The 20,072-nt window shown below is 45.3% G+C and overlaps 1 protein-coding gene across 1 annotated transcript in view; it reads right to left on the bottom strand.

Annotated features, from left to right (window-relative positions):
- Nucleotides 1-3,524: 3,524 nt before the first annotated feature.
- Nucleotides 3,525-20,072, bottom strand: part of GRB2 (growth factor receptor bound protein 2) — a 53,040-nt gene continuing 36,492 nt past the window's right edge. The window contains exons 2-5 of the mRNA XM_016212429.2: nt 15,610-15,707; nt 9,521-9,643; nt 6,348-6,516; nt 3,525-5,593 (exon numbers count right to left, since the gene is read on the bottom strand). Coding sequence (XP_016067915.1) covers nt 5,408-5,593; nt 6,348-6,516; nt 9,521-9,643; nt 15,610-15,707 — 576 coding nt within the window. The 3' untranslated portion in view covers nt 3,525-5,407. The remainder of the gene's footprint in view (nt 5,594-6,347; nt 6,517-9,520; nt 9,644-15,609; nt 15,708-20,072) is intronic.

Here is a 20,072-nt window from a genome sequence, read left to right on the forward strand (position 1 = left end):
CCACCTCCATGCCCACAACTCGTGATCCTGGGTCCCCTGCTTAGATTTGTCTCCTGAGCTACAGGTGACACGTTCTGCTGCTCGTAGAGGTTTGTCCACGGTCACCTCAAATTCAACCATCCAACCTTCCTTCCTCCCCACCTGCCCCCTCGCCTCCAGGGCTCCCCTTTTCAACCACCAGGAGCCCCAGGTCCCCCAGCGCTCAGGCAAGGGGCCTAAGGGGCCTTGCAACCCCTCCTCTCCTCGCCACCACCCTCCTAAGTCAGGCTCAAGCCAGCCAGCTTCCCCTTGCTCCCCGCTGCCCACACCGGGAGGCTGCGGTGACCTCACACTGCGCCCTCGCTCCGCTGCCCTGGCCGAACGGACTGTGCGCGCTCCTCTGCCTACCCTCCAGGGCACGTCCTCATAGAACATGCCCGTTCACAGCAAAGCTGTTCGCAATGGCCAGAGTGGCGACAACTCACGAGTCCATCACTATGAACGGACAAACACAAGCCCGTGCATCCACACCATGGAATTCAGCCGTAACAGGAAATGAAGACCTGACACGGGCCGCCACGTGGCTGGGCCCTGAAAACATCACGCTGAGCAGAAGGCAGACACAAAAGGCCGCATACTGCGTGATTCCATTTACGTGAAGTGTCCAGGACGGCAAATCTAGAGAGACAGAAAGCAGACTGGTGGCTCCAGGGGCTGGGGGAAATGAGAAATGACTGATCATGGACACATGGTTTTATGAGGGGGATGGAAATGTCCCCAAATTGCACAACTGAGTAACACTAAACACCATTGAAGGGTACACTTTAAATGGGTGGCTAGGTGACAAGTGAATTGTATCTCAATAAAGCTCTTTTTAAAACCCCAAGCCCCCTCGGGCTTCCCACTTCCAGCTCCTTCCTGTGGCTTACACAGCCCAGCTTCATCCGGCCTCTGCCCCTGCTTGTGCCAGCTCCTCCTGGGACGCCAGTCTCTCTCCCTCTCTACACCCAGGTGTTTCTGGCACTTACAGCGCCTCTTGCCCAAGGCCTCCTGCCCTGGACACATTTCTCCCTCTCCACAGAGTGACCACCCCGTTCCGTGTTTGGCTCTGTTTCTACATAACTGTCTGGGCTTCCCTGATCTTGAGACAGGTGGGGGCGCTGCTGAATGTTCCCCAAACTCCCACACTCCCCTTAATCATGCCAGTCCTCCCCCAGTCATTACTTGACTGCCTTCCCCCGCAGGCTGGGATGCTGGCACCCTTGGTCTCGTTCACAGCAGCGTCTGGGACAGGCTTTTCTCACATCAGATGATGGAAAGTACCCAGGGTGTCCCAGGCACTCTTCTAGCTACGGGGGAGGCAACAGTGAGCAAATTCCTGGCCCCAAGAGCTTACGGTCTGGTGGGAAGGTGGGCAGAATGTGCGCAGTGAGAAACCATGAGGCGGCGACCAGGGCTGAACAGAAAAGCAGAGTGCAGGGAGGAAGGGGCGCTGGAGGCCAGGCGATTACTAAGTGCTTACCGAGGGCTTCTCCGAGCAAGGTAACGACTCATATCTGAGCAGAGGCCTGATTGAAGCACGTGACGATCTCAACACACACCTGCCGGGTGACTGCACAAGGACACAAGGGTCAAGGAAGGGAGAAGGGCAGAACTCGTGTGCCTCGGGGCTCTGACTGCAGCTATGGGCCTGTATGTAACCCTCGGGACCCCATTTAAGCAGCCCCCAACTGAACGAGACTCTGTGCCCAGTGTAAGAGGGGCTCAGATCTGGGGACTCTGCACTGCACGTAAATACAGTGCTTAAGGGTTAGAAGTATTTCCAAGGTGCCGAAGCACAATTCCACTTTCATTTTCCTTAGTTATCCAAGCACCGTGGGAAAGGAAAACGTTCTACCTTGAAGACCACCTACCATAAGCAGGTCAACGGGATAAATCCAGGAGAGGTGGGCCACTTATGCCCGCCACCTCCCTCTTTCCAACGAGCCACCTTAGAGGCCCTGGCACTGCAGAGATCGCCTTGGAGCACTGGGGAGGGGCGGTCACCATATCCTTCCAGTCATGTTGGAAGACGGGCCTGTTACAGACGCCCAGGCCACTAAGTGTGAGGAATGTCAGGAGGGCCGTAAGCTCCAGCTGCAGCAGAGCCACTCTGTAGAGGGAAGGGGAGGCCTCATGGCCACTCACCACCTGTAGCTTTTAGTTATTAAATGCAGCTGAGCTATTCCACGATGTCTTCCCAAATGCCCCCACCCAGACACCTTTCCAGGAATCACACAACAGGGGTCAGAGGGGGTTATGATCACCAAGAAATATGGAACCAAAGAGACTGCACAAAAGCAGCAATGTCCCATTAATTCTGAGGCCATTTGTCAAACACAGCAAAGAGCCCGGCTGGCGTAGCTCAGTGGTTGAGCATCGACCTAGGATCCAGGAGATCGCGGTTCAATTCTGGGTCAGGGCACGAGCATCGACCTAGGATCCAGGAGATCGAGGTTCGATTCTGGGTCAGGGCACGAGCATCGACCTAGGATCCAGGAGATCGAGGTTCGATTCTGGGTCAGGGCACATGCCTGGGTTGTGGGCTCCATCCCCAGTAGGGGGTGTGCAGGAGGCAGCCAATCAATGACTCAGCCCATCAATGACTCATCATTGGTGTTTCTCTTTCTCCCTCTCCCTTCCTCTCTCTGAAATCAATATATAAATATATATATATAGTTTTTATTTTTTTTAAAAAAAAAAAGAAGAGCAAAGAGCCTCCACGAGGCTGAGTCACTGCCTTGTTTTGCTTCAGTGGCCCCATTCTGGATATTTCTGCTCAGCTCCATGGGAGCTGGCCTAGGATCACCATGTGACCAGCAGCCCCCCGCAGGACAGTGCTGGGCGAGTTCCTTCTCACGCATGGTCACTGCAGAGGAGGAACTGAAAATGCCCCTGTCGGAGCTGGGCAGTCGCAGCTGAGGCTGGGTGCTGGGCTCTAGTTAGGAACTAGACTAAGAATACATGTGGAAATTCCTCAGGTTTCGTTTCTTTTCTGTTCACTCTCTAAACAAATCTTGTTTGGTCTTCTGTAGCCAGTGCTGTGTGGGGGTGAACCGGCCTAGGCTCACCCTAAAAGCAGACAAGTACGCTTTCGCAACTTAGCACATCGAAACTGCTTCGGCACAGGTCATCTTGTCCTGGCCTTCACTCAAGTGTGTGTGTGTGTGGGGGAGGTGGCGAGGGGGAGGCGGGCGAGGGGACAAGAGCCAGGTCAGCTGTGCTCTTTGTTCTCACAAAGTTTCTAAAGTGTGGTCTACTGTTTCCATCAGAAACACCAAGAACGCCTGCTGTGCCCTCAACCCCAATCCCAGAGTGTATGAGGGCGGGGCCTGGAAATCTGCATTGTGGACAAGCTCCCCCAGCGTTCTGGTAACAGCCAAGGTGGGCATCACTCCCCCTTGTGCCCAAGGAGCTGGGTGAGTGGGAAAGAAGGACGTGAGTCCCGACTCCCTAAAGCCTGACAGTGTTTAGGTTTTACGGCAAAGGGAAAAGAGGGTCCAGAGTGAAGAAGTCATTGTATGTTTATTATTCACAGTTAATCACTACCTACCAAATTCTATTCGCAGTTAAAGGTTAAGTACATAGGTATTTTTATTTAAACACTGATTTCTTTTTAAATATATACACACAAAACTTAGTTCAGCAAGGCTTCATGATATACACCAACTCCAAAATCAAACAATCACGTGGTCCAGGTGTAGAATGCCAGCTCCCCTGATCACCAGCGAGGAAAGGGGAAGCTGTCAGGGAGGGAGGAGAGGTCGAGGTCTCTGTCCAGAAGAGCAGCCGCCTCCTGGGCCCCGAGTCCAACTCCATAACCAGAGTCCAGGGAGACTCCAACGACCGCTCTGGAACCCAAGGCCGTCGCCAACTCCTGGCCTGGTTGTGTTGTGAGAAGGGGACTGGGTGGAGAGAGAGTTCACAGGCACATGGCTCCGAGGGACATGAAGCTGACAGGAGACGGACAGAGCTCTTTAGTGGACTCGGGCTTCCTGTATCTCCAGTCTTCCCTCTGCTCTCCCTGTTCACGGAGACATTTCCTTTTTGGGGCTGGGGTGGAGCAGCTATAAACACAGCCCGCTGTGAATGGAGACATGAAAACCACCCAGCTGCTTCTTGAATGCTGCCCTAAGGCTCACCTGGGAGGTTAGGTGGGGATACAAAAGATAAAAGGCATGAACAGACACCCTGGTTTTCAGAGCCAGGCAGAGGAAGGGAAGACTCATTTCTACCCAGTGCAGGAACACCGTACATCCTGGCAGAGGGAGAGCGAGACAGTTTAAACTCCCCGGGCTTTCCTTGTTCGAAACTTGCTGGCTCCAGGGTTTGAGTCAGGGGGTTTCCGGGGGGCATACAACACCTGAGATGGCAAGGCCAAGGACGCTGACCCCTTCAGCCAGACCCAGTCCAGTGCGGGCAAAGCTGCAGCCAGTCCTCCTGCCCCGCCAGCTGGTCACACTGCTCCCCGGGCAGAGATTCCAGACACGCGGGCTTCCCTTCTACTCCGGGGGGGCTCACAGGTATTAATGCTGAACCTCAGCAGCTCCTGCTCAGGACAGGCAGCAGACCCACCCCCCTCCTGCTCACCCCCTTCTCTACCCTGTTCCCTCCCCACCAAGGAGAAGTATTACACAGAGGAGGAGGCCAATGGGCCGAAGAGCTCTGGACTGTCTTTAACTTATTGTAAAACAAACCAAAGAGAAAACACCCTTCATAAGCAACCCTTGAAATAAGGAAAAGGCACCATGAAAACAACATGCTGGGTGACACCATTTGGGAGGGAAAACGACTTGGGAGAGAGACACAGGTTTTCAGTTTAGCTTTCTAAGGGAGTCATGAGGGGCGGCATCCTTCCTTCCACCCCCACTTCCAGCTTTGACAGAATGCACGGGTGGGGGCAACTGGGCAGAGCCTGACTAGCCCTCGCCCTCTGGCGGGCTACAGAGAAAGGGCTCCCCGCCGTGCTCGCGAGTCCACGGAGAACCCAGCAATGGCTGTCCTTTCGGTCGTTCCGGCTACAAGACATTTCTGCATAGAGAAGATACCAGCCCACTCAGTTTCTTTTCTTTTATTGGTATCAGCTAGAGCTTATGTGGTATTAAACGTCATGCACTGACAGGAGAGAAAAGGTGAAAGGACAGAGGACTAGGAGCAGCGGTGAAAATTTGTAATAAAAACTCTTTTCCTTAATTTATAGGTAAGTTTTGGCATTGTTATATCCAACTCCCCTCCCACCCCCCAAAGTTCCAACCAGGCGAGAGGGTCGCCAGGCGCCCGGCCAGGTGTCCGGGGCTCCCGCACGGCTGCTGTCGGAGGCAGCTGTGGGTCTAATTCTTCTGTAGGTGTCTGCATTTTTCACTTTCTTTAAATAATCTCTTCTTGATTCCTAGACATTCCGGTTCACAGGGGTGACGTAATTGCGGGGAAACATGCCGGTCTGCCCATGGCAGGCCCCCTTCCACCAGTTGGGGTCCGAGTTATCCATGACGTGGATAAAGTCTCCCCGGCGGAACCCCAGCTCTCCGTCCTCCTGGGGGTCAAAGTCAAAGAGCGCCTGCACGTACGTCGGCTGCTGTGGGGGCAGGGAGAGACACACATAGCGCCCTGAGCGAGGCGACAGGTGCAGCCGTCTTTTCCACATTTCCTGAAGTGAACCCCACTTCTCCTCCCCCTCCCTTTAGTCTTACATGGCCTAAGTCTGCTCTCTGTGGGACTGTGATTTTTCACCAGCGTCATAAGTGACTGGGGCAGGTCTCACTTTGGTGGCCAGTTGAGCCATATTATTAAGCAGAGAGTGGCAAGTGCTGCTTTAAGGGGAAAGAACTTCGGAAACTGCCATCAGGTTTTGTTTAAAGTCTCGGGATTTGAAAATGCTTCAGTTCCTACCACTTTATCACTTGTAAAATCCTGAAGGTTTTAGAGAGTCAAAAAGTCAAGAGCTGGAATAAAACAAGGTGCTGCTCACCAGAGCATACGAGCAGGATTCCAAGACTAGGAACACAGGAGCGAGCGTGGGCCTCACTCCCTCACAAGTATGACTCTCCTCATAATTTGCTTCCAGGGAAAAAATAATACTGGAGTGTGTGTTAAAGACCCTCCTTCCTAGAGATGCAGGTGGTCAACTAGCAACACACTGACTCAGAGGAGCAGCCTCTGGAAAAGGCAAAACTGTTTCATTTCAGATCCAAATCTTTAGCATGAATTAAGGATAACATTTTGAATAATGAGTGTAGAAGCCCCAGAAGCAGTCCTTTGAAGAGGCACCTGCTTGCCTCAGGAGCTGTTTTCCTTGCTAAAAAGGATCCCACTTTTCTTACGAGGCTTACCTGTGGCACCTGTTCTATGTCCCGGAGGAATATCTGCTGATTTCTGGAGACGGACGTGGACCTGTGATAATCTACCAGCTCATTCAAAGAACTGAACTTCACCACCCAGAGAAAGTACTTTCCGGCTCCGTCTCGGAGCACCTTGAAGTGCTGCACGTCATTTCCAAACCTGGGGAGGGGCAGGGATACACAGGAGACCAGGTTAGGGGCTCAGTCCTGGCTGCCCCCCAGGCCCACCTGCCCACCGAGGCGGTCACATCCTCACAGCCCAAGGGGCCCAGGACTGTAGCACAGCACAACTCCTGGCTGGAGGTTTAGGATGATCACTGAGCTCCTCCGAGACCCCTCCATTAGGACTGATGACTACCAGTGACAACACGAAGAATCCTCACCAGACAGGAAACCCTGTCCATCAGTCTAACTCTGAAGACATTTGTAAATGAAAAAAAAAAGTCCTAACCTATGGTGTGCCCCACATGGTACCAAATGAAAGAAATAGAGCCTATTTAAGGCAAGGAGTGTGACTTAATTACATTTTCAAGTGAAAAAAAAGATTAAAGAGGAGAAATTGAACATACTTTCAGCAGTTCTCCTGTACCTGGGTAAAGGCATGTGTTCTATTCAGGGATTTCAGTTCTCATGGGGAAAGGGTCTCAGAACAAGAGAATATACTGGGACAATAAGTAAAGAGGCCCAGGCACCCCCACATGGAAAAGGCTTCCCTATCACCTAGTCAAAGGTAAATGCTCCCCTTTTACAGTGGCCCAAGAATCAGCAAGAGCCTGACTGAGCAGGATGGCCCACTCTCACGGCACATCAACTCAACGAAGGCTCTGCCTGCCTTCCTCACTGCTGAGTCCTTGGTGTCCAGACCAGTGCCCAGCCCTCAAAAGGCACCCTAGCAAGATTTGTTAAATGAATGGAACTAGTCTCCTTGGGAACCTGCAGCTTCAAGCTAAAGAAAAGAAACACTTCTAAAAAAACCAACCAGCAGGTGGCAGCACTGAGCTCCCAGGAAGCCACTGACTGAGATGCCAAGTGCTTAGACAGTACAGTAAGTCCTCACTTGAAGATGGTCCACAGGTTCTGCTACTTTAAGCTAAACGACTTGTAACAGAACTGATCTACCACAGGTGAATTGGTATAAGCAAGAGATAAATTCCTACCACGTCGCATCAATATTATAATGAAAGGACCTGCAGTACTGCTACTTCAAGGGGGAAAAGAGACAGATGGGGAAAGAGCTTTATGAGGAAGGACATGTTCAGCGCCACTCTAGCTCCACAGAAGTCCACTCCCACGGTGCAGGGAACCGGCTTCTGAGAGGACGAAGTGTTTCCCAGCACAGACTCACACCACCTTGGAACTAGAGAACCATCTCTGAGACTGGATCCTTGAACCTCCTTTGCGAAGGTGTTTGTGTTGATTCAGATGGTTAATGACATTGGTTTAAAATCTCATTTCTAAAACAATAAATGCATAATTCTTTAAGCTTCTTATTTGATATAAGGGAGTGGCGTGGGAGCCTCCTGGCAGCGACAGTGCGCAGTGATTAGTGATACTCAGACAAGGCCCCCAGGCCAACGCTACCTGCCATGGTGAAGCAGGAGGACTGACTGCTTGTATGCCTCGCTCCGTACTGTTTGATTTACACTCGCCGGTTTAAAATACAAGGGAAGCAGATGATGAGACACAAGTTAATAAGAAGCACACGGATACTTCCATCTCAAGGTGCTCTTTACCAGACCCTCATTTGCATCCGGTTAATCAAGCACTAAAAGCATGTGGGCGTGTGGGGGTGTAGGGGAAATCTCTGTACCTTCCACTCACTTTTGCTGTGAACCTAAAACCGCTCTCTAAAAAATAAAGTCTACTAAAAATAAAAAAAGCCATTGTTAGAAGAGAAAAACTTAAATCCAGTATGACTTTTTCATGTTGGGACTAAAAACTGCTGGAAACATATCTGTAAGGTATTGCAAATACTACCTGAAACCACCTCATCTTCACTGAGGGAAAAAGGAATCTAAATTTAAATTTCAAAAAACCTACACTTTAACCACATATTTGGTCTTAAAATGAAACAAGATATTCAGTTAATTTTTGAAACTGAAAAAAAATATTTACATCATTTTTAAATGACAAATAAATTCTTATAGCCTTCATTAAAAAATCAATTTTAGCCCTGGCCAGGTAGCTCAGTTGGTAGAGCACTATCCTGATAGGGCAAGGTTGTGGGTTTGATCCCTGGTCAGGGCACATACAAGAACCAACCAATGAATGCATGGATGGGTAGAACAGCAGATCCATGTTTCTCTTTCTTTCTCTCTCTCCCCCCCACCTCCCTCCCTCCCTCTAAAATCAATTTAAAAACAAACAAAAGATGCTTCTAAAAAAAAATCAATTTAAAACTAATCACTTCTTTGTCATATAAATGATGAACTAACTCATTTGTAAGATTCCTAGGGGAGGGGTTCCTGTGATACCATATTATTAACTAGAAAAAGACTGAATCAAAAGGAAAGGACAATTTGATTCAATATCTTTATGTTGCAAATGGGGGGCTGATCTGCTTAGAATCTTCTAAGTTCCTATTTATATTCTCTGTGATTCCCAGGGTGATAAAATTCCTGCCTTTCCTAGTCCCTGTTCACCAGCTCCCTTCCACATTTAAATTTACCATGGGGTTAAGTAAAAAAACCCAAACCCTTGTGGTGACTAAATTAATGTCAGAGGCCTAGGTGGTGCTGGCAGATTTAAGCTAGATACCTGGTGTAGGCTTGCAAAGGCAGGTGACATGGCCATCAGCCAGCTGTTGAAGAGAGCTGCAAGAATCCCAGAGGGAAGGGCACGGGGTGAGGAGAGAGCTGTGTGTATGGATCATTAAGGAGTGGTGGGGATTAGGGAAAACTGGCAAGCATGTGCTGTCCGAAGTGCTGCTGCAGCTCAGCAACCAGACTGCTTCCATGGGGAACCTAAACCCAGTGCTGCTAGAACAAATTTTAAGAGGGGCCAGAAATTAGGATTTTAATGTAAAATCTTCTGATTTGTAAAATACTGTTTAGGCTAAACCCCTATCAGCTTGCAACCTTTGGTGTGTGTCACCAGGCCTATGGCTTCACAACTTAGATCAGCTGGAGACAAGGATCCAGGCAACCAAAGCAGGAAATACTTACTTGACAGAGAGGGAGAAATCCCCAGGAGCACTCTCACTCTCTCGGATGAGGAAGGCCCCGTCATGCCGCTGTTTGCTAAGCATTTCTTCTGCCTTGGCTCTGGGGATTTTGCCAAAAAACCACCTAAGGAAGGAAGGCAAGCCAGTCAACATCTGCTTCCCCAGAAAGAAACGGGATATGCAGCCTCCGAAATGTGAGTAACAGAACACTCCCTCCCAGGGGAAGGGCCTCCCTCTTCACCCTTCAGTCTCAACATGCCCAATCACGCAGTTCAGTCAGGTCCTCCTTTGAGAGATGGACCATCTCCCTTCAAACGACTTCATCCTACCCCCCTCTCCAGAAAGCACTCTTTCTACTGAGGTAGACACTTAAAAATGGGCCTCCGGGGCCAAAGCCCATTGGGCTCCCTACTGACTCATTACAAGGTAAGGGGGAAAGCCCAGGCCTACTGATTTGAACCACAGATGCGGAGACAGGCTCCTTCTTGCAGCCATCTGATAAGGTTGCAGCTTTGCTACAATGCGAAATGGGGGTAGGAAAGCTGGAAGGCCCAGAAGCTGGAGACAAGGCTACTTCTTATAACAGCGCAAAGGGAAGAGGTCAGGCTGAGAGGGCAGCCTCCGTTAGTAACTAAGGTTGGCATTCCTCTCAAAGCCAGTTTCTGCTGTCCCTGCTTAAGTTTAGCTTTTAGGAGCCATCAGGAACATCATCATAATATACCATGTGCATAGGCAGCTAGTTGCAAAATTCGATTTTTCATTTGAAGCAAGTTAGATTCTTCTGAGCCCAATGCTAATTCACCTTGGCCACAAGAAAAAGGGTGAATTCATGGAAAACTGGGAGCAACTGGCCTGTGGCTTACCAGGAGGAAGAGAACACTCTTAAAAAGCTTAAAGTCACAGCTGCCTAAGTATTTCACATAAAAATCATACTAATTAGGATGGATGAACTGTGAAAACAATGTTCTCTTTTCAACATTGTCTTTAATGTATTGTTATGAGTATTTTTTAAAAAGCAACCATGTTTCTTAGAGCTAATAAAGACCCATCTGATTCTTAAACTCCTTACATGGTAACTAACATTCATTAAATATACAAACTATAGTAACAAAGATACCAAGTAGTCCATTAACCTAAGTTATATATCTATCTTACTATAAGCAACTGCATTGGCAAGAGGTCTCTAAAAGAATACACTATACTAAAATCCAAACAGAGATACCTGAGTTGCTAGGATGGATACATTCAGAAGATTCCATTAGTAACCTTTAAACATTCCTAAACCTACCTACTTGTGTCTTTCTCATTTCGCTCCTCTAATGCTAAGCTGCCAGGAGCTGGTACTATCTATCTTCCTGCTTCTACAAATAACTTGAGGGTAAGTCCTCCAGTGCCTGGAAGTCAGGCCACACAAGAAAAATCACATATTAATAAAATAGAAGGATCTCCAGTTATGGAAGGAGAGCTAACAGTCCTGAGACCATTTAAATATTTTCTATTTTCATCTCTGGTGCTTTCAAGTTTATAATGGACTCGCACGCACAGGCATCCCCTGGGGTGGGGTGAAGTTACTCGACAACCACGCTCTTTCCTCCTAAACCCCCAAGAGCTTCCCAGCACGCAGGCATTTTCTTTCCTTTCCTGCTTTTTAAAATATAAGTAATAAATATAAATTAAAATACCCTAGATGTGCATGAAGTAAAAATAAAAAGCAAGACTCCTCCCTCAAACTCCCCAGAGGTCGAAACTGCTGGCAGTTCTATTTGTATGTTTTTAGAACCTTCCCTTATGGTGCACAGATAGATAGATAAGGCTGCAGGGGTTTCTTGCCCCCAGTTGAAAATTAACTCAATTTTATTTTCAATTAAAAAACAAAAATGGCAGTGAAATAAATTACACTAATTGGAATTTTTGCAAAGTAAACACACCCGTTAAAAGCACCCAGATTGAAAAATAGAAAATTAGTTGGAGACTTTATTAGGTAAATATTTCTTTTGTATCTACTCCCATTTTTAATAAGCATGTGTGCGCGTACCCCTCCCCCCAAGGATGTCCCACAGCGTAAGGGCCATCACACTATATGAGGAACGCTTCACTCTGAGTTACACCATTTAAATACTATCACCCTAAGTTTTCACAGCATTTAATACTGCTTATAAATTTGATTAGCCTCTTTTAATGGTGATATTTATGTGTAACTACATGGCTATGGTCAAAATTTTTAAAATCTTTAGAAAGATGTGTTTATACTACAATACAAATAGCAAAGGAGAAAGCTAATGGGAGGAGGCTGCTTATTTTGCAATTTAATTCTTTACATCCCATAGGCTCCCACCCATATGCATTTAATGTGAAAGCACATAGTTGGATCCACCCCCAGTATCTACAACTCATCTTGCAACACTAATGCCAACAATCATTTTGTAGTCTGTGTTTAATTTGTTAACTCAAATGTTATATTAGGTCCTACTCCATTTTAAACTTCCCTCTGCCTAACAAAAGCTAAAGGTTTTGGGGGTGGGGTAAGGAAGAGGAAGAGAGGGAAGAGAGGAGGAGAGACCTGGTACTCTGTGCTCTCCCATAGCTATGAAACCAACATTAACTGTACTTATGGGTATCCAGCCACAGAGCAGTCCCGTGACATGAAACATGCCTATAAGACCAACTACCACATAGGTACAAGGTCATGGTCTTTTTTAGCAATTCACTCAGAGCTTGTAGTGGATTTTCAGCCAGAGTCTGTGAAGAGCACCAGTACTGGATACTTCCTGATCAATTATTCGAAGTTCTTTATAGTGGGGAACCAGGCATGAGAGTGACTCTCCCTAAAAGGCTAACCAGCCAATCAGGTCAGTAACCACTACTTTCCAAGGAAGGTAGCCTTTCCTATATTTTCTTTCTTTTAAAAAGAAAATTAATTTTGAGAGAGAGAGGGGAAGGGAGAGGGAAGAGAGAATCATCATCGAGCCTGGCCGGGCATGGCTCAGTGATTAAGCATCGACCTAGGATCCAGGAGATCGAGGTTCAATTCCTGGTCAGGGCACATGCCCGGGTTACAGGCTCAATAGCCAGTTGAGGGCATGCAGGAGGCAGCCAATCAATGAGGAATCTCTCATCATTGATGTTTCTAGCTCTTTCTCCCCCTTTCCCTCCCTCTCTCTAAAATCAATAAAGATATATTTTTTAAAAAAAGGAGAAACATCGATGTGAGAGTAGAACATCGATTGGTTGCCTCTTGCAAGCCCCCCTACTGGGGATCTGGGTTCAAGCCTGCTCCCCGGGCATGTGCCCTGACTGGGAATCCAACTGACAACCTTTCGGTGCATGAGCAATCACCCAACCAACTGAGCCACACTGGCCAGGGTTCCTGTATTCTCTTAATAGTCAGATTTGTAATGCCTCTGTCACCTGAAACAATCCAAAGGAAAATAAGGATTTACAGCCACAGGCATTTTATTTAATACAAAAATTACAGTATGATGTTCTGCTGAGTTCCCTTTCAGTCTGAAAATATGAAAATGAAAAGGAACTTAAATTGGTTTTGTTATCATTGCATTTGGTGCTGGAGTCAGCAAATCACAGCCCTTGGCCTAAATCTGCCCAGTCTTTGTATGGCCCACAATCTAGGACTGTTTTTAAAAAATTTAAAGGGTTGGTTTAAAAAATTAAAAAGAAGACAAATGTGTGTCATGGCAGAGATTGCATGTGGCCCACAAAGCCTACAGTATTTATTATCTGCCTTTTACAGAAGTTCAGCCAGCCCCTGATCTATTTTGAGGCTGGACCAAAGGAATAGATGTGCACATATTACTTGGCTCCCATGGACCGAGGGAGGCAGAATGCACTGGGATCCAAGGAGCCCTCCCCTCCCAGGAGCTACCACCCCGCAGCACCTCCCCGAAGAGTGCATTCCATGACGCTGTCCTGAAAAGCCTGCACAGCCCCCCAAAAATACTGACACTAAGTGGCTACAAGAACTCAAAGATGTGCTCAGCACACTTCCCAAGAGTATAAAAGACGACGACATGAATTTTCCAGGTAATCTAAAGCAATAAATTGGGGGGGAGGGGTGAGAGACCAAACTCCTGTAGTTACAAAGATATAAGACAGTACAAGTTCCAAACAAAAACTAGAAAAAAAGTTTATAAAAAATTAGGCTGGCTTTCACCTTGTAAATCATTCAATGAAACTTTTATTGAGCCATTATAAGGTGTCTGGTTCTTCCTGAAGTAAAAAGAAGTTTCTCTGAGTACCTCACAGTTCCTTCGTTATAGAAACATCTCTATAGATATCTTCCCATTACCCACTGCAGGGTATCCCCGCCTTCTCTCCAGGCTAAGGCTTCCTGGATGTGATCTCTCACAGAGCTTCATATTAACTACATGGAAATTTTATCATACCATAATTTAACTATAGCACCGAACTTCCCTGCACCTAGCAGTCTCTGCCACATAATAAGAACTGTGTAAGAGTTTATTGACCAAGGCGTGAACCAACAAACAGCTTGATGGTGAAGCTCCTGGATTGTTTCGTTTTATAGAAAGTGAATCATCTTTTTAGAACAGATTCGGTTTATAAGGTAGCATTTGGCACACATTTAATTGCTAGTGGTCATTACCTCAGAAAGGGGTATGTGTATGGGGAGAAACTCATATATTGCTCTATAGTTTTCCACACTGTGAGTCTTTTATAATGAGAACTATATTAATTATTGGCATTGAAATAAAAATACTAGAGGCGTTCCTAACCTGTAGGACAAAGAGGAATAAACTAGACAATCTTGAAGGTCACTTCGAGTTCTATGATGTAAACTCTGTGTAAGATGACGCAGGCTCTGTGTATGATGATGCAGGCTCTGTGTATGATGATGTAAACTCTGTGTATGATATGTAAACTCTGTGTATGATGATGCAGGCTCTGTGGAAGATGATGCAGGCTCTGTGTATGATGATGCAGGCTCTGTGTATGATGATGTAGGTTCTGTGTATGATGATGCAGGCTCTGTGTATGATGATGTAGGTTCTGTGGAAGATGACATAGGCTCTGTGTGAGATAACGTGTGGTTAATATCTTGCTCTAGTATTTGAGGGAAGAGAAATGACAAGTACATATTGTAATAATAACAATGGGGGAGAGGGACAAATGGGCTGGTACCCAAGGTGGGTCAAGTCATCTAAAAGTCTCATCACTTGTATTAACCCAAGTAGACAGAATTTCTTTGCGTCTCAATGGCATTCTAGTCTGAGCACTGAAAGCCTCAGTTCCTCCTGACATATTAGGCATGAAAAGACTGCTTCAGGGGTAGGAGCAGGGCCAATGAAAGAGGTGACGGTGAGGGTGGGAAGACAGTGATCTGTAAGGGTTCCCAGGGTCCCACTGTCTCACATATCAATATGAAAGGAGGGGCTCTAGAAAAAGAAGGAAAAGAAAAGGAAGAGAAAAGTTCACTGCTCTCAGCAGCTTGGAGTAGGAGAGCATTTTGTTTTCTCTGAAATGGGAACACTAAGTGGAGAATAAGAGCAGTGAGTACAATAAACATTTACTGAGAACCCATTATATGCCAAGCATTGTGCTCTGGGGATACAAAGATCATTAAGATATGGTCCCACAGGAAAATCAAACATATCAATATAAAACTATGTGATAAGTACCCTTTCTAAAACTCAAAAAAAAAAAAAAAAAATGCAGAATTATGAAACATCTGGCTGCAAGGGTTTCATAGAAAAAGAATTATGGACCTGCATAACTCCTGTTTTATTACTTGAAGATCACTGATAGCTATTAATCTAAAACATATACAATATTATTATGCAATAGTATATAATTAATGTTTTAAAGAAACAATTGTTTCATTATTTAAAGATCACTAGTAACTACTATTTATCTGAAACATATACTGTTATTGACTGTTCTATTATTATTATTTACTATTATTAATAACATGAACATGCAAAATCAATATGCTTTGTTAATTCCCTGGGAAGACTGAATTAAAAGTATGACATGCATCGCAATGACCTCAATTTTAAAAACATTACTGGAAACAAGTAGGCAGGTATGACCCTTGGGAGACAGTAGAGCCCAACTTACGGATGTGGTTTCATTTCTATGTAATTCTTGGGAATGAAGCCATCTTTCCCGTTGAGTTCTGCCTTGTACCAGTTCTGATCACATTCTTCATTCAAAACCTAAAAAGAAATAAGACAAGAAAAGAAAATCAATCATGTCCTTTTCACTCTTAAAAGGGTAGCAACTAAGACAATTTTGTTGTCGTTTAGGTTTGTTTGTAAAAGGTGTTATTTGAATTATTATCAGGTACATGGATGTAAGAAGAACTTCTGGAAATGTCAAATAACCAGTATCATGCCAACTCTGATAGTTAAAATTAAAAGGAAAAATAAATTGTCCCTGGAAATGAGAGTCCAGGCTCCCAAACACCTAACATTAAACCCTCAGTAGAAGAGTAGAACGGAGGGTGATGGGGAAAAGTACCAAATTAGCCTGGGAGTAAAAATCCTGGAAAACAGCAAACCCTGACACTGGGTTCTGCTGAGTGAACACAGGATCAGAAATGGGACCTGACGACCCATGGTTATCAGCTACTGACTCACACGTAGATTTTCAGATCCCAAATAAGTGTTCTCTCCAGTACTGCTTCCTGTGAGTTACGTGGATAGGCTAGGCCAGGCCGGGACTCTGTAATCTGTAGAGTACTGTAAGTTGCAGGACAGATCCAGGTATAGTATAAAGGCCATCCTTTGAATTCTAGATTTCTAACAAACAGCAAAGGGCAGAAGGCATTTTTAAAAAGTAGGTAACTTAAAAGAGAAAACAGAAGTGTGAGCCAAACTCCAAAATGGTGAACACAGGAAAATGTTGATGGACTAGTAAGTGGTAGTCAATGTATACTATACAACAAAGTTCCAAAAGGAAGTTGGCAAAATTCTTTACAAATGGTTTATTCAAGGTACTGAGCAATGCTGTACTCATTGCCAAAATCAGAACCTAGATTGCTTTAGAGTGTATGATGTGTATGTATTGGCATTGCAGAGTGAGACGGGACTTTAGATAAGACTGAAAGCTAACCAACATAAAAGCCCAGCATTAAATGAGCCTCGAAGATAATTCACTCAGAACAGAGGTTATGCCCTGCGGAGCCTTACAACACTGGTGCCTGTGATGCTGGTCAACCTCTGGCCCAGCCCCTAGGCGACTGAGTTTAATTAAGTGTTCAAGATAAGGTGGCAAATTCTGCCTGCGTGAATTAGAGAGCTCTGAAAAAAGTCAGCTACTGGTAAATCCCGTTACAGTCAGTGATGAAAACTTGTTTCTTTTCATCGCTGTTTTTCCCTAAAAAAATAAAATCATATATTAAATACTGTGATGATACAAACTAATATATGTAAAATACACTCATAATTTTAAAATCTGCATTTCAAAAACACTAACCTGTGGTGTAGCCAGCAAAGCTGTTCTGTTGCTAGCCAATCGCGAAGTGCATATGGAGGAAGATGGTTCGGGAGGGAGAGTGTCCTTACGGCGCTCCCTGCTAAGCCTACACTGGAGTCCCTCAGCGGTAGGGCTGACCCACCAGCATTAAATGAGATGCTGTGACCTCAGGAGGGAGCCGACACCCCATAGACATCACAGCAGACTCAACAGCATGGGAGCAAAGGTGCTATTTTAAAAGCTGCTTAAAGCAGGGTTTTGTTATCTACCAAAAAGAAGGGCTTGAAGAAAAATGTGGCCTAGTAATTATTTTATAAAGCATTTTATTACAATAATAATAAACTTTAGGCTTCTGAACAAGTTTTTCAAAATGTCTTTAAAATTCTTGAAATGGTGACAGAGGAAGAGTCAGGAGGTGATTATGGCCCATTTGGGCATCAAAGCAGACTAAGGTAATCACGTGAAAAAGGTCCTTTTTAATTTAAGAACAACTCTTTCTGTCAGGAGTTCACATAGCAACACATTCTTCTTGTCACTTTTACTAAAAGAGGCAAACCTGCACCTAAAAGTGCTCCCCCAAGAAAAACCAACTTCGGGGCAATTCCCAGACTTGGAACCAACTTAGAACTATGATTTTCTGCAGAACAAAATTATTACTTGGTGTTTGGTATGCTTTTCTCCCCAAGAAGGCAGGAAAATATGGAATTAATGTGTTTATTTTTAATGTAATGTGTGAGTAAGCAAACAGAGAAAATTTTGGTTCTCTGGAACATTCTAGCATCCAGAATGTCACTTCACCAGAAAGCCAAAATGTTGCTGTGCATGCCTCAAAACCCCTCTACTCTGGAACTTAAGAGTATCTCTGCCAACTGTAGGCCACCCTGGAACTCAGGGACCAGGCCCGTCCACCCACCCGCTCTACTGGTACATCGGCTTTTACATGCAAGCCTTGGAACCAGGATGGCATAATTAAAAAGATATTTAAAAATTAAGTTTTACTCACATGTTTAAAATAGCAAAGGACACAAATTAACATAAGTCTACCGTGCAGCAGAGAAAGGGACCAGAACCATATGTGGATAAGTCTGCACCTACAAAGACTGTACTTAATCCGCTCTGGTTTTAGATGAAAGCTCACATCCTTCACAAGTAATTTTAAAAGCCTGATCAGAGTTCTGAGAATGAGGAAGCTGCTCCCACCACCACTTCCCCATGACAGAAGGCAACTCACTATGTACTCGGTCCAGCACCTCTTAACAAATAGATGGCCGAGTTCAACAACCACATTTTCAATTTTGAAAATTCCAAGGATTGTTTTTAGCTATTGCCCCATAGCTGCATGTTCTATTCCAACCTCCACATTCCCTCAAGTTATGACTCTGTGGCCACACAAAACACTTTGGTTTAACGGAAGCAGATTGATCAAGAGATGAGATTAGGAAAGGAGAAGAGACAAGTTTCGATGAAGTACAAACTTTTCACAGCCCCAACATATGGAAGGGAGCAGAAAATAACAGTGAGACTTCCGAAACCCCTACAATGATGGCTTACCATCACTATGAAAAAAGACATGCCCAGAAATAAAGCTGTCTTCGCCTGGACAGCTCAGAGCATTCCACATGTCCCGTCTATTTGTCTGTATTAAGTGACTCTGGTAACATTAATGGCTCCTGCCCCCATCCCTCACCCCCAACCCGAGACCGTTCTCAACGCAAATTCCCATTTACACCAATACCAATTAGAAGCTTTTTCAGAAGTTAAGAAAAAGGAATGGCTAGAGGTCAAAGGTTTAGGTCTCAGACCCCTTAGGATGTACCTGATTTGACGGCAAGAGCATAGGACTCAAGAGGCTGAACACATGGGCTCACACTCCATTTTCACCAACAATGAACTATGTGACCAGGGCAAATGACCATTCTCTAGATTTTGGTTTCACCAGCTATAAAGTAGTGACAATACCTGCCTCCCAGGGCAACCGGGCGGATTCCATGAGAGGCTGTAACAGGCAGCCCAGCCACCAGCACAGAGCCACACTCCAGCTGCTGCAGTGGACACACTGACCTCCCGTTACTCCGTGGTGCACATCAGCACCATCAGATCTAACAGAACTCAGCAATCCTGGGGGGCTGAGTTTTACCTTCACTAAGTTAGGTATCGTTGATGTAATGCTGCCCATGGGCACCAACAGTACACATAGTAACAGAGGACTAGGACTCTGTTTTATTCTGAAAACACATGATTCTGTGCTGACTCAAAAAAGACTTTAAATGCAGAGTTCAAGGATCACAATAGCTAACTCCCTTCCTGTCCCTTCTATACCAATACTAGGAGACAAGAACTGCACTTAATTTTCTACACAAATTATAGAAAAAGGTGTCTTTTAGCCAGCTTGCAAGGGGTTCAACATTTCTTCAGGGAAAATTATTCAAAGCTTTATCAATTTGTGAAGCAATTTGTATAACAGCATTTGTGCAGGAAAGATGGAAACAATTACATATTTAAGTTCTTACACATAAAAACCCCCAAAATACCACTTATAGCTGGTCTCTGCATTACAGAAATTCAACATAAGCCTGCGAGTTTCCCCCAGCTCTTCAGAGATCAGTCATTCAACCCCAAGGAGCAATACTGATATACTGCCATGACTTAGAGGGCTTTTAAAAGACTTAACCCCTAAGAAAAATTCTACAGGGCCCTGGCTAGGGTAACAGTACTGGAGAGCCATTTAAAATCAGTTCTCTTCAGTTGCCTATTATATACTTTATTAGAAACTATTAGAATGCTCTTCATTTTCTTAGACTCCCTAAGTATGGATTACTGACTTGGCCTCAAACTACACTGACTCATTACTAACATTTTAAATAAGTGCTTTATAATCACCACCTCCATCTGTTACAATTTTTGCTCAACATGAAAAACATCTTGGCTACGCTGTCTGTCTACTGTGTGCCAAATCATGAAAAACACCCACACTGTAGATAAATTATTCTGAATTTTAATAATGAGATGACCAACTTAAAGGTAGTTTAATAATTAAGGTTCCTGGTCCTACCAGAAACCTTGAATTGTTTACCCAAGCACACAGAGAGCAACAGTCTGCAAGT

Source organism: Miniopterus natalensis, chromosome 17 (genome assembly GCF_054644295.1).
Source record: "Miniopterus natalensis isolate mMinNat1 chromosome 17, mMinNat1.hap1, whole genome shotgun sequence".
Classification (NCBI taxonomy): Eukaryota; Metazoa; Chordata; class Mammalia; order Chiroptera; family Miniopteridae; genus Miniopterus; species Miniopterus natalensis.